The following is a 12,729-nucleotide window of genomic DNA, read 5'->3' on the forward strand; positions in this document are numbered from 1 at the left end:
ATTAGTCCAGGCCTCTTGATGACATGTCCAGCAGCATAGCCACTACACCACTGTACAGCTGTTGAATTTGAATGCCCTGGATATTCTGCAATGTCTTCTCTTCCAGATTCCACTCTGTTACCTCTGCAATACCCCCAGGATCTATCATTGGTTCCCTCCTATGTTTTATCTATATATTACCCCTCGGCGACACTATCCGAAGACATGGTGCCAGGTTTCCACAGGTACGCCGACAACACCCAGCTCTCTCGACCCCTCCACTGCCTCTTTGCTGACATCCAGTCCTGGATGAGTCGCATATATAAACGCAAGTTGTTGATGGATATGGGGAACTAACTCATAGAGCACTGTCTCTGAGGCTGAATGTGGGAAATGATAATAGCTGGCTTCAGTGTGCTTGGAGACAAAGCAGAGAACAATAAACGCAGAATTCAGAGGCTGTACAACGTTTTGAGATCGAGCAGATCTGTGGCTAATGTAAAAAGTAGGCCTCCAAGAGTTGCATACAGGCAGAAACACAGGATGTATAGGTGCTCCTCACGTCAGCACCAGTCCCTTACCTGGAGCTGGACCAGTGAAAGGAGAAGCACCCCCACCCCAACAAATCAGGCCCCACAGTGCAACCATCCATCCATTGTGTTCTGCCCTAGGGCAGGTGCTGACTCAAATCTCACCTGACATTCCTGAGCTATTTACTAGCTGAGGTGATTTCCCATTGCCTCCTCATGTTTTGTTATCTTCAGAGTACCTTCTCCCATGCAGGCTGCAACATATCTATGTTTTAATGGGGGGATCACTCGCACCCATCCGACACAAGTACCCTCGCTGGGCATCAACCCAGTCTTCATAGCCAGCACTCCGATCTACGCTTGCCGGGGCTCTCGGGAGTGGGGACCGAACCCGACCCTTCTGACATCAGAGGCGGGAATACTACCCCTGAGCCGAAGGCCCGCTCCGCCACACTGCCGCAGGACAGGCTACTTCTGGCACACAGCTACAACTATCGATGTCTACAATAGACAGAGGTGGGCGACCAGCAGAACCACGATTAGATTTTCAGCAGACATCCCAGGAAGCTTTCACACCTGTTCTTTCCAGCACTACATCACATCGGAGTATTACAGGAGAAAGACCCCGTGAACATGCAGAGCGAGGGGGAGCACAGCACTGTACCATATTCAACAGAAACTACACCTTCGCTAGTACTTTCATAATGGTTCATCATCTCATCTCAAACTTTGTAGCTAACGTGTTCCATTACAGAAAGGTGCTTTAGAAATGTAATACTTTTCTCTTTCCTTCTTGCTTTCCTTCTTTCTTTCCCTTTCAGTGACGTACGGAGGGAGTGTGTCAGAGATGCAAACCTTTGACTGAGACATTGAACCGAGATCCCATTTACTTGTTGCGCTGATTCAGGTGAATGCTAAAGATCCCATTGCCTGGTGTCCTGGTCAACATTCCTCCCTCAATTAACAGCAGATTAACCTGCTCCTATGTTTCTATGATTAATTCACCTCTTTGCAGTTTGTGGAATCGCGCTGTGTGCAAAATGCTTGCCACATTTCCTGACTAAAGTCACTGCACTTTATAGTTATTCATTGTATATGAAGTTGTTTCAGACATTTCTGACAGATGTATATAAATACAACAAATCTCTATCATTGTGTTAAAGCTGCATTAGAAAGTCTGAAATAACATAAATACTGACAAATGTCGCCTTCACACCTCTCCTGTCATTTAACTCAAACAAAAATTACCAAATGTCTGGTATATTCCCTGCTTAAATAGTGTGTTACTTAAGGTGTTAGCTGAGGCTCAGTGGTAACATTCTCGCCTATGAGTCAGAAGGCTGTGCATTCAAGTCTCACTCCAGAGATTTGAGCACAAAATCCAGACTGACACACTGGTGCAATGCTGCGCTATTGGACGTGCTGTTTAACAACAACTTGTATTGATATAGCGCCTTTAATGTAGTAAAACATTCCAAGGCGCTTCACAGGAGTGTTATCAGACAAAATTTGACACCAAGTCACATAAGGAGATATTAGGGTAGATGACCAAAAGCTTGGTCAAAGCGGTAGGTTTTAAGGAGCGTCATAAAGGAGGAAAGAGAGGTAGAGAGGCAGAGAGACTTAGGGAGGGAATTCCAGAGCTTAGGGCCTTGGTAGCTGAAGGCACGGCCGCCAATTATGAAGTGATTAAAATCGGGGATGTTCAACAGGCCAGATAGAGGAGCGCAGATATCTCGGGGGGGGTTGTGGGGCTGGAGGAGATTACAGAGATTGGGAAATGGCAAGGCCATGGAGGGATTTGAAATCAAGGATGAAAATTTTAAAATCAAGGCATTGCCGGATCGGGAGCCAGTGTAGGTCAGCGAGCACAGGGGTGATGGATGAACGGGACTTGGTGCAGCCGAGTTTCGGATAACCTCAAGTTTATTGAGGGTGGAACATGAGAGGCCAGCCAGGAGTTGGAATAGTCAAGTCTAGAGGTAACAAAGGCATGGATGAGGGTTTCAGCAGTGGATGATCTGAGGCAGGGATGGAGTTGGGTGATGTTCCAGAGGTGGAAATAGGTGGTCTTGGTGATGGTGTGGATATGTGGTCAGAAGCTCATCTCGGGGTCAAGTATGACACCAAGGTTGAGAACAAGGTCTGGTTCAGCCTCAGACAGTTACCAGCGAGAGAAAGAAAGACTTGCATTTATATAGCGCCTTTCACAACCATCAGATGTCTCAAAGCACTTTACAGCCAATGAAGTACTTTTGGAGTGTAGTCATTGTGGAGAGAGAAATAGAGTCAACGTTTCAGTCTTGACGAAGGGTTTCGACCTGAAACGTTGACTCTATTTCTCTCTCCACGGATGTTGCCTGGCCTGCTGAGTTTTTCCAGCATTTTCTGTTGTTATTTCGGATTTCCAGCATCTGCAGTATTTTGCTATTATAATTTAAAAAAAACTTATTTTAATCATATAACGGGAATATTACTTTCCTTATTTAAGACCATTTCAGGTTTTTTTTGTTTAAATGCAGAATCTTAAAAGTCCGAAGTACTCATTCCAACACGGAAGGGGTTAATGCAAATTGGTTAGTGGGCGTCTGGCCCCGCCCCCCCAAGAGGCGATTGGTGGTTCCAAAGCCGAACCCCGCCCACTTTGTCCCCACTCTCCGTCAATCAGCTAGCGAGTGCTGTCAATCACAGGCGCTTGGTGCTGCCTCACGTTGTACAAGAGCTGGGTGCAAGGACCAAGCGCGGCGGAGCGGCTGCTGCACAAACACTAGGAGCTTGGCAGCAACGCGGGGGAGCGAGAGCAGGCGGCAAAAATGGTAGGGAGGGCTTTTGATCCTTGGGTCTGGTGGGTGAAAGTGGTGTTTGCAGATGTTGTGAAGAGTTTGGAGCGAGTGGTGCGGAAATCGTGTCAAAGGTTCATCATAAGCATTGAGACAGAATGTCCTCGCAGCCACGCTGATCTCAGTGGAGCAAAACTGTCCCTGTCCTGGCTCCTCGTTTCATTTAATCTGGGGGTGGGGGGGGGATTAACCTGTTTATTTGGCGAGGGTGAGGGGAAAACTAGTGGAAATGCTGTGGCTAATGTGGGTGGTCATGGTTTAATTCAGTGTTAATTTCACTTTGTGTTTAATCGTCAGTTTCAGAAGCAGTTTCACTGAAGTGGGGAGGGGGGGGAACAGAGTCAAACAGCAACTTCTAACTCTGGGTGGTGTGACATCTGACTGCGTGCATTTGTTTAATTTTTTTCAAACCGATTCGCTGGTACATTCTACAACCCCCCCCCCCCCCCGCCCCCCTGCTCGGGGCAGCTGACCGGCATTCGGCTGTGGGGTAAATATTGTGTCTCATTATTCCCAGATGTGTATTCTGTGGCCGGGAGCCGAGCTGTAAACAAGTTGCACACACATACTTCAGAGAAGGCTACACCAGCCCTCTCTCAAACAAGGTGCCGAGTGTGGAGAGGATCGGCTGGGAAAAGCAGAACCGATTACCGGATTTCCCGTTATGAGTGAGGCTGTAATTCATTTCCTCAGCAACCCACCCCCCCCCCCCCTCCCCAAACAATGTCACATTGTTTTCCCTGAGCTGATTTAAATGTAGTTCCCTCCCTCCCATTAGTAGTGGAACAGTTCAGTAAACTAGATGACACCCGGTGCCTCTCTTATCACCCTGTGACTAATGAGTTTCTGTTTCGCTATTTCTCTCTGGGATGGTGCTTTGTATGTTGTTCACATACAGTGGGAGTGAAATCTATGGAATCGACCTCCGCTCCCCCTCCGATCCCATCTAAAAAAAAAACCCTGATTGCAACCCCCTTGCAAAGTTCAGTGTGGCAGGGGAGGAGGGAGTTGATTCTGCCCCTTGTCTTCCTTCCAGTGTCAGTCATTCGCGGTTGGAAGAACTGGATGCTGGTAAATGCCACAGGAACAGAGCTGTAGTTCTCTTTGATCACCAGGTGTACAGTCCTGATGCAAACTGTGTTTCTGCAGGCTCTGCTTACAAATAAAACTTTAAAAATATTGCAGCCACTCCCCCTCTTTCAAATATTTGTGCTAATTTACCCAGGCCCGCTAGTTAGCTGGAGAGAGAGAGAGGGGTTGTCAATTAGTTACTGGACAGTCTCTGAATTGGGGATTGAAATAAACAAAGTCACTTTCTCAAGCATTAAATTGGGTCGGTGTCCTAGAGGACCGGGCAAAGGCAAACATTTCCAAGGCAAGTTACAACAACCTGCTCAGATAAACAATGCAGCATGCTCGGAATCTTCATTACACTGATGTATCACTGTAACCTTTTGGCCCGGGCTCCATGGCAACCCTCTTTGAAAGGATGCTCATAAATATACCAGATGCTTTGTATTTGCTGCTGTTGCAGGTTTGATTCTTTGTCTGAACAGTCGGGTGAATTTGCCCATCTATTGTAGTAAGATTGTACACTGCAGGCTGCGACTGAGTGAGAAGCTGTGAGACAAATGGTGCCTCCCACTATTCAGAGCAACTCCAAATTCTGTGTACATGACAGGCATAAATGTAGTTATTCAAGTTTCTTTTGGGGGGGGGAAACTGACTGGATTATTTTGGATGTTTAAGTTGCCAGTGGATTATTTTGGATGTTTAAGTTGCCAGTGGATTATTTTGGATGTTTAAGTTGCCATAAGGAGGAAGCTACAGTGGACACAGTAAAGAATTCTCTTAATCTCAGTGGTAGCACTCTCGCCTCTGAGTCTGGCAGTTGTAGGCTCAATGCTCCACTCCAGGTGCTCGAGTATGTCATCCAGGCTGACGCTCCAGTGCAATACTGAGGGACTGCTACATACTTGGGTGCCGTCTTTTGAATGAGATGTCGAACCGAGGCCTCATCTCAAGAACAGCAGGGGAGTTACGGGGATAGGGCTTGTGTGGGATGGCTGTCGGTGTAGGGACCGGGTGCTAGGGTTTGGATGATCAGCCATGATCTCGTTGAATGGCGGAGCAGGCTCGAAGGGCCGAATGGCCTACTCCTGCTCCTATCTTCTATGTTTCTATGTTCTGCCCAGTGTCCTGGTCAATATTTATCCCTCAATTAACAATCATGCAGCTCATTGCTGTTTGTGGGAGCTTGCTGTGCGCAAATTGGCTGCCGCGTTGCCTTCATTACAGCAGTGACTAACCACATTGTCAAAGTACTTTGTTGGCTGTGAAACGCTTTGGGAATGACCTGAGGTGGTGAAAGACGCTATAGAAATGCAAGTCTTTCTCTTGGTTTTTAACCCTTCTGTGGAAACAGCTGCACCAGTAACTTGGACCCACTCCCGCTGTCAAACTGAGACCACACATGGGCGGGAATTTTTTCGGAAGTGACCTGCAAAATGGTAATTTAATCGTGGGGTGAAATCGGTGCGACACAGTTCTGGTTCAGTGTAATAGTTTGAGCTCAGTGGTGCCCGTTTATTAGGTGACCTTGTGATCACTCTCTCCTATCCACTCTTCACACGATGCACCTTCAGATTAAACTGTTGAAGCTGAGATTCTTTACTTTGTTCTCCGAGTGTGGGCATCGCTGTCAAGCCCACATTGATTGCCCATCCCTAGCTTCCCTGAGACACTGGCGCGGTCCACTTCCGAATCAGCCACATCGTGTGGGACTGGAGTCGTGTGCAGGGGTGTGCAGCAACGTTCCCGTTAAGCTGTGCGGCCGCGCAGCGGTCTGGCGGTCCCGCACAGGCCTTTGAATGGAAAAACCGCGCATGCATGGAAATTTGAATGGGCCACGCAGCCCGTTAAAGGGGCCACGCACCCAAAAAAAAATTAGGGGGAGCATTGGGTGGCAGGTTCCCTTCGAAAGAAAGACTTGCATTTATATAACGCCTTTCATGACCTCAGGACGTCCCAAAGCACTTTACAACCAATTAAGTACTTTTGAAGTGTAGTCCCTGTTCCTACATTATAATATAATCGGGCAGCTTTTATGGCTTAAATACACACTCCCTTCACCATCAGCGTACTGTGGCTGCCGTGTGTACTGTTGAACTACTAAACATAGAACTTACTATCTAATAGAACTTTTATTCAATTGGAAGGTCAAAAAGAAATTGGTATAGTTGAGCTTGTAAACTGGAACACTGAAGCAGGCAGCCCACATCCTTTTTACTGGACAAGTCAGGACTGTAAACCAGACTGAGTCGCTTGCTCGTTGAAGTGCTAATTTGACACCTCACTAAGTACCTTTCCTCGGGTCCTCAAGCGGGCAGAGTATTAATTCGTAGCAAATGACCGCATTTTGTTCTTGGCCGCCAGTAGACTCGGCCCTCAGCCCGCACATGTAGATCTGTAATGCTGCTTTATACAGTGATAGCCTCCGCAGGCCTTCCCCTGACAGCTGTGGCTCAGTGGGAGCACTCTGGCCTCGGAGTCAGGAGGTGTGTAATATCTACAGGATGCACTGCGGCAACTCGCCCAGGCTTTTTCAGCAGCACCTCTCAAGCCCGCGACCTCCACCACCACCTGGAAGGACAAGGGCAGCAGGTGCACGGAAACACCATCACCTCCAAGATGCCCTCCCAAGCTACACACCATCCCGACTTGGAAATATATCGTCGTCCTTTCATCATCACCTGGGTCAAAATACTGGAACTCACTACTTAACAGCACTGTGGGAGCACCTTCACCCACGGACGGCAGCGGTTCAAGAAGGCGATAAATGCTGGCCTTGCCCACATCCCAAAGAATGATTTTTAAAAAATAATAATTCTTGTACCAGCTCTCAAATTACTAGATTTACTGAATACGATTTCACAACTTGTCACGGTGGGATTCTAACTCTCAACCTCTGGGTTGATAGTAGAATAAAGCCAGTTCCTTTATTTCCCAAATTGACGCACTTACAGGGGCCACAGGTGCAGTCCTGGATTTAAAGCCTTGTTTATTGTTGAAGCATGTAGCCCTGTTGTGTATACCTGACTGCTGTGTTGTTGCCAGCTCATGGAACTCCACCACCAGCAGTCTCCTCAGCTGACAGAACAAATAGTCACTCCTGCTCGTGATCGCTCCTGTCGTGCTGAACTGTGGTTTTCCTCCTCCTGTGTTATGCCCCAGAACCTTTATGCAATTGCAAGATCAAAAACAGAAGTAAATGGGCACGTTTGAGCTTGTAAGCTGGAACAGTGAGCCAGGCAGCCCCACTGCACAGGTCAGGACTGTAAACAAGACTGGGTCTCTTGCTCATTGCTGTGCATCTCCAGGTGCCTTTCTTCAGGTCCTTAAGGGGGAGAGTGTTGAATTGTAGCAAATGGCCGCATTTTGTTTTTGGTCACGAGTAGACTCGGCCCTCAGCCTGCACATGTAGACCTGTAATGCTGCTTTATACAGTGATGGCCACTACAGGCCTTCCCCTGACATTGGTGTCAGCTGTGGCTCATTGGGAGCACGCAGGCCTGAGTCAGAAGGTGTGTGTTATCTACAGGATGCACTGCGGCAACTCGCCAAGGTTAGCCTTCGCGTGTCTATTTTTTAGAGTAGCAAATGTCGTGAATGTTGTTCTCGAGCATCTGTTCATGCACGGCCTTATACGCGTACGGTTATTTCATCGTCTTCTCCAGTGCTCTGAACTCACCTGTGGTGTAGTGTAATGTAACCTGGGAGTGTTCCGAGCACGTAGATATTCAGTAATACATAAATAAGGCATCAGAGCAAATTCTGAGGTTAGTCTTGGCTGTGGGAGTTCATAAGAAATAAGAGCAGGAGTAGGCCGTGCGGCCCCTGGAGCCTGCTTCCACCATTCAGTAAGATCAGGGGTGAACTTCTACATCAAAGCCACTTTCCCACCCTATCCCCATATCTCTTGATTCCTTTAGTATCCAAGAATCTATCGATCTCTGTCTTGAATATATTCATTGACTGAGCATCCACGGCCCTCGGGTAGAGAATTCCAAAGATTCACAATTCTGAGTGAAGAAATTTCTCCTCATTTCAGTCCTAAATGGCCGATCCCTTATGAGACTATGCCCCCTAGTTCTAGACTCTTCAGCCAGGGGAAACAGCCTCTCGGCATCTACCCTGTCAAGCCCTCAAAGAATTTTATATGTTTCAATGAGATCATCTCTCATTCTTCTAAACTCTAGGGAATGTAGGCCTAGTCTACTCAGTCTCTCCTCTAGGACAGCTCTCATCTCAGGAATCAATCCAGTGAACCTCTGCACCCCCTCTAAGGTAAGGAGACCAAAACTGTACCCCGTACTCCAGGTGTAGTCTCACCAAAGCCCGATATAATTGCAGTAAGATTTTCTTACTCTTATACTCCAACCACCTTACAATAAAAGCGAACATACAATTTGCCTTCCTAATTGCTTGCTGTACCTGCATGTTAACTTTGTGATTAGTGTACAAGGACAGCCAAATCCCTCTGCATACCAACATTTCCCAATCTCTCACCTTTTTAAAAAGTATTCTGCTTTTCCCTTCTTCCTACCAAAGTGGATAATTTCACACTTCCCCACATTTATATTCCATCTGCCATCTTCTTGCCCAATCACCTAGCCTGTCTATATCCCTTTGCAGCCTCTTTGCTTCCTCCTCACAGCTTACTTTCCCACCTAGCTTTGTATCGTCAGCAAACCTGGATATATTACTCATTCCCTTCAATTAAGTCATTAATATAAATTGTAAATAGCTGAGGCCCAAGCACTGATCCTTGCGGCACTCCACTCATTATACCCTGCCATCCTGAAAATGACCTGTTTATTCCTACTCTGTTTTCTGTAGTTTAAAGAAAAAAAATCCTCAATCCATGCTAATATATTGTCCCCAATCCCATGAGCCCTAATCTTGTGTAACCACCTTGTGTGGCACCTTATCGAATGCCTTTTGAAAATCCAAATATACTACATCCACTGGTTCCCCTTTATCTACCCCGCTAGTTACATCCTCAAAAAACTCTAAAATTTGTTAAACACTATTTCCCTTTCATAAAACCATGTCGACTCTGCCTAATCATGTTATGAAGTGCCTTGTTACTACTTCCTTAATAATGGATTCCAGCTTTTATGTGACGACTGATGTCAGGTTAACTGGCCTGTAGTTCACTGTTTTCTCTCTCCCTCCTTTTTTGAATAGCGGGGTTATAGTTGCTACCTTCCAATCCACTGGGACTGTTCAGAATCTAGAGAATTTTGGAAGATCACAACCAATGCATCCACTATCTCTGCAGCCACCTCTTTTAAAACCCTAGGATGTAGGCCACCAGATCCAGGGGATTTGTCGCCTTGCTGTCCCATTAATTTCTCCAGTACTTTTTCTTTACTAATATCCTCACTTTCATTAGACCCTTGGTTCCCCACTATTTCCGGTATGTTCTTTGTGTCTTCTATTGTGAAGATGGATACAAAATATTTGTTTAACATCTCTGCCACTTCCTTATTCTCCATTATAATTTCTCCTGTCTCTGCCTCTAAGGGACCCACGTTTACTTTTGCTAATCTCTTCCTTTTTGCATACTTGTAAAAGCTCTTACAATATTTTTATATTTCTTGGTAGTTTACTCTCATATTCTACTTTCTCCCTCTATCAATTTCTTGATCATCCTTTGCTGATTTTGAAAACCCTCCCAATCCTCAGGCACACTATTTTTGGCAACATTGTAAGCCTCTTTTAATCTAATACTATCGTTAACTTCTAGTTAGCCATGATTGTACCACTTTTCCAGTGGCGTTTTTATTCCTCAAGGGAATGTATATTCATTGAGAGTTAATAATTATTTCTTTAAATGTTTGCCATTGCTTATCTACTGTCACATCTTTAAAACTAATTTCCTAATCTACCTTTGCTAACTCACCCCTCATACCGCCGTAATTGGCTTTGTTTAAATTTAAGACCCTAGCTTCCGACTGAACCACATATGAAATTCTATCAACATATGATCACTTCTATCATATTATGATCACTCTTCCCCAGAGGATCCTTTGCTATAAGATTACTAATTAACCCTGTCTCATTAAACAATACTAGATCTAAAATAGCCTGTTCCCTAGTTGGTTCCTCGACATATTGTTCTAGAAAACTGTCCCGAATGCATTCCTTGAACTTGTCCTCCAAGCTACTTTTGCCAATTTGGTTTGCCCAGTCTGCATGAAAATTAAAGTTCCCCAGGATTATTGCATTACCCTTGTTACATGCTCCTCTAATTTCTTGATTTATACTCTGTCCAACTCTCTAGCTACTGTTAGGGGGCTTATAAACTGCTCCCACCAGTGTTTTCTGCCCTTTGTTATTTTATAGCTCCATGCGTACTGATTCTACATCCTGATTTTCTGGGCTAAGATTCTTTCTCTCTACTGTTTTTCTCATCCTTCATTGTCAGAGCTACCCCACCTCCTTTTCCATTTTGCCCCTCTTCTAAAAGTCAAGTACCCTGAAATATTTATTTCCCAACCTTGATCACCTTGCAACCACATCTCAGTAATGGCTACCAGATCAAACCCATTTAGCTCTATTTGTGCCATTAATTCATCTATCTCTATCTTATTGCGAATGCTTTGTGCATTCAGATATAGCACCTTTATTTTAACATTTTACAATTTTTTTTCCCCTGATGTGGCCTTAGTCGCTAATGCCCTATTACCTTTGTTAAACTCTCTGGGGGAAAAATTCAGTTGGTAGCGCCTTAAGAGGGCGCTAAGTGGGGCGCAAACCAACTAGCGCCTGGGTGCGGCACTGCCCACACCTCCCGCAAAATTCAGCGGGAGGTTAGTGGTGGTGCTAACCGGTAGTGCGCTGCGCCGCTGGCGATGACATCATTGGTGTGCACAGCGCCCCGCTCACGCCCTGGCCACGATCTTCGGGAGCGCCCCCTGATATACCGCCAAACGCTATGTCCAACAGGGTCAGGGGGCGTACCTGCGGCCGGGGAGGCACAATTTAAAGGCGAGGTGCGGAATGGCCATTTTTGTTGCTGGCCGCCTGCCAGCACCTGCCTGCAATCCTGTCCCCGGCCTCCTGAACCCCCTCTGCGGAGTGCCGGCTGCGCTCCAAGAGCCTGGCACTTCTCTTGGGTGTCGGGCTCTTTTGCCTGCACTCCCGATCCCCGGGGGCCCAGCTGGGCCCCAGGTCGCGCTGCACAAGGCCCCTCCCCTTTAAGAAGGGGAGGAAGGCCTGCAGTACCGCGGCGCCCCAAGAGGGAGACGGGGCGCTTCCAGTAGCGCCCGCTTCCCTCTTGGGGCGCAACCACTGAATTTCTGGCGCAGGGGTGCTAATTTTTCCGGGGCGCTACCCGGCGAAGTTAGCACCTCATTGGGGCGCTACTCAATTTTTAGCCCTCTGTCTCTTGGGGACAATCTGCTTGATTTTACCCAAATCGCTACTCTGCTCTACAGCCTTGAATTTCTTCTTTAGACTTATAAATTTACCTTTACCTGAACCCTTCCTCCCCCTTATTAGTTTAAGAACATAAGAAATAGGAGCAGGAGCAGGCCAATCGGCCCCTCGAGCCTGCTCCGCCATTCAATAAGATCATGGCTGATCTGATCCTAACCGCCAATCCACTATCACAGAACCATCTCCTGAATCTAACAGAATTAGATACACGAAATAGGAGCAGGATCAGGCTACACGGCCCCTGGGCCCGCTCCGCTACCCACAGGGCCATGACCGATCCGAACCTAGACTCATGTCCAAATTCCTGCCCGCTCCCCATAACCCTTAATTCCCTTTGCTTCTAGGAAACTGTCTATTTCTGTTTTAAATTTATGTAATGATGTAGCTTCTACAGCTTTTTGGGGCAGCATATTCCATGGACCTACCACCCTCTGAGTGAAGTAGTTCCTCCTCATCTCAGTTTTGAAAGAGCAGCCCCTTATTCTAAGACTATGCCCCCTAGTTCTAGTTTCACCCATCATCGGGAACATCTTCCCCGCATCCACCCGATCCAACCCCTTCACAATCTTATATGTTTCAATAAGATCGCCTCTCATTCTTCTGAACTCCAATGAGTAGAGTCCCAATCTACTCAACCTCTCCTCATATGTCCATCCCCTCATCCCTGGGATTAACCGAGTGAACCTTCTTTGTACTGACTCGAAAGCAAGTATGTCCTTTCTTAAGTATGGACACCAAAACTGTACGCAGTATTCCAGGTGCGGTCTCACCAATACCTTGTAGAACTGAAGCAATACCTCTCTATTTTTATATTCTATCCCCCTAGCAATGAAAGCCAACATTCCATTGGCCTTCTTAATCACTTGCTGCACCTG

The 12,729-nt window shown here is 46.5% G+C and overlaps 1 protein-coding gene across 1 annotated transcript in view; it reads left to right on the forward strand.

Moving 5' to 3' along the window:
* The first annotated feature begins 3,208 nt into the window (after nt 1–3,208).
* LOC147100498 (endothelin-converting enzyme 1-like) overlaps nt 3,209–12,729 on the forward strand; it is a 312,062-nt gene continuing 302,541 nt past the window's right edge. Inside the window, exon 1 of the mRNA XM_085966797.1 lies at nt 3,209–3,325. Coding sequence (XP_085822923.1) covers nt 3,323–3,325 — 3 coding nt within the window. The 5' untranslated portion in view covers nt 3,209–3,322. The remainder of the gene's footprint in view (nt 3,326–12,729) is intronic.

This window comes from Somniosus microcephalus, chromosome 25 (assembly GCF_052327205.1).
Source record: "Somniosus microcephalus isolate GS21.2 chromosome 25, FLI_Smic_1.0, whole genome shotgun sequence".
NCBI lineage: Eukaryota > Metazoa > Chordata > Chondrichthyes > Squaliformes > Somniosidae > Somniosus > Somniosus microcephalus.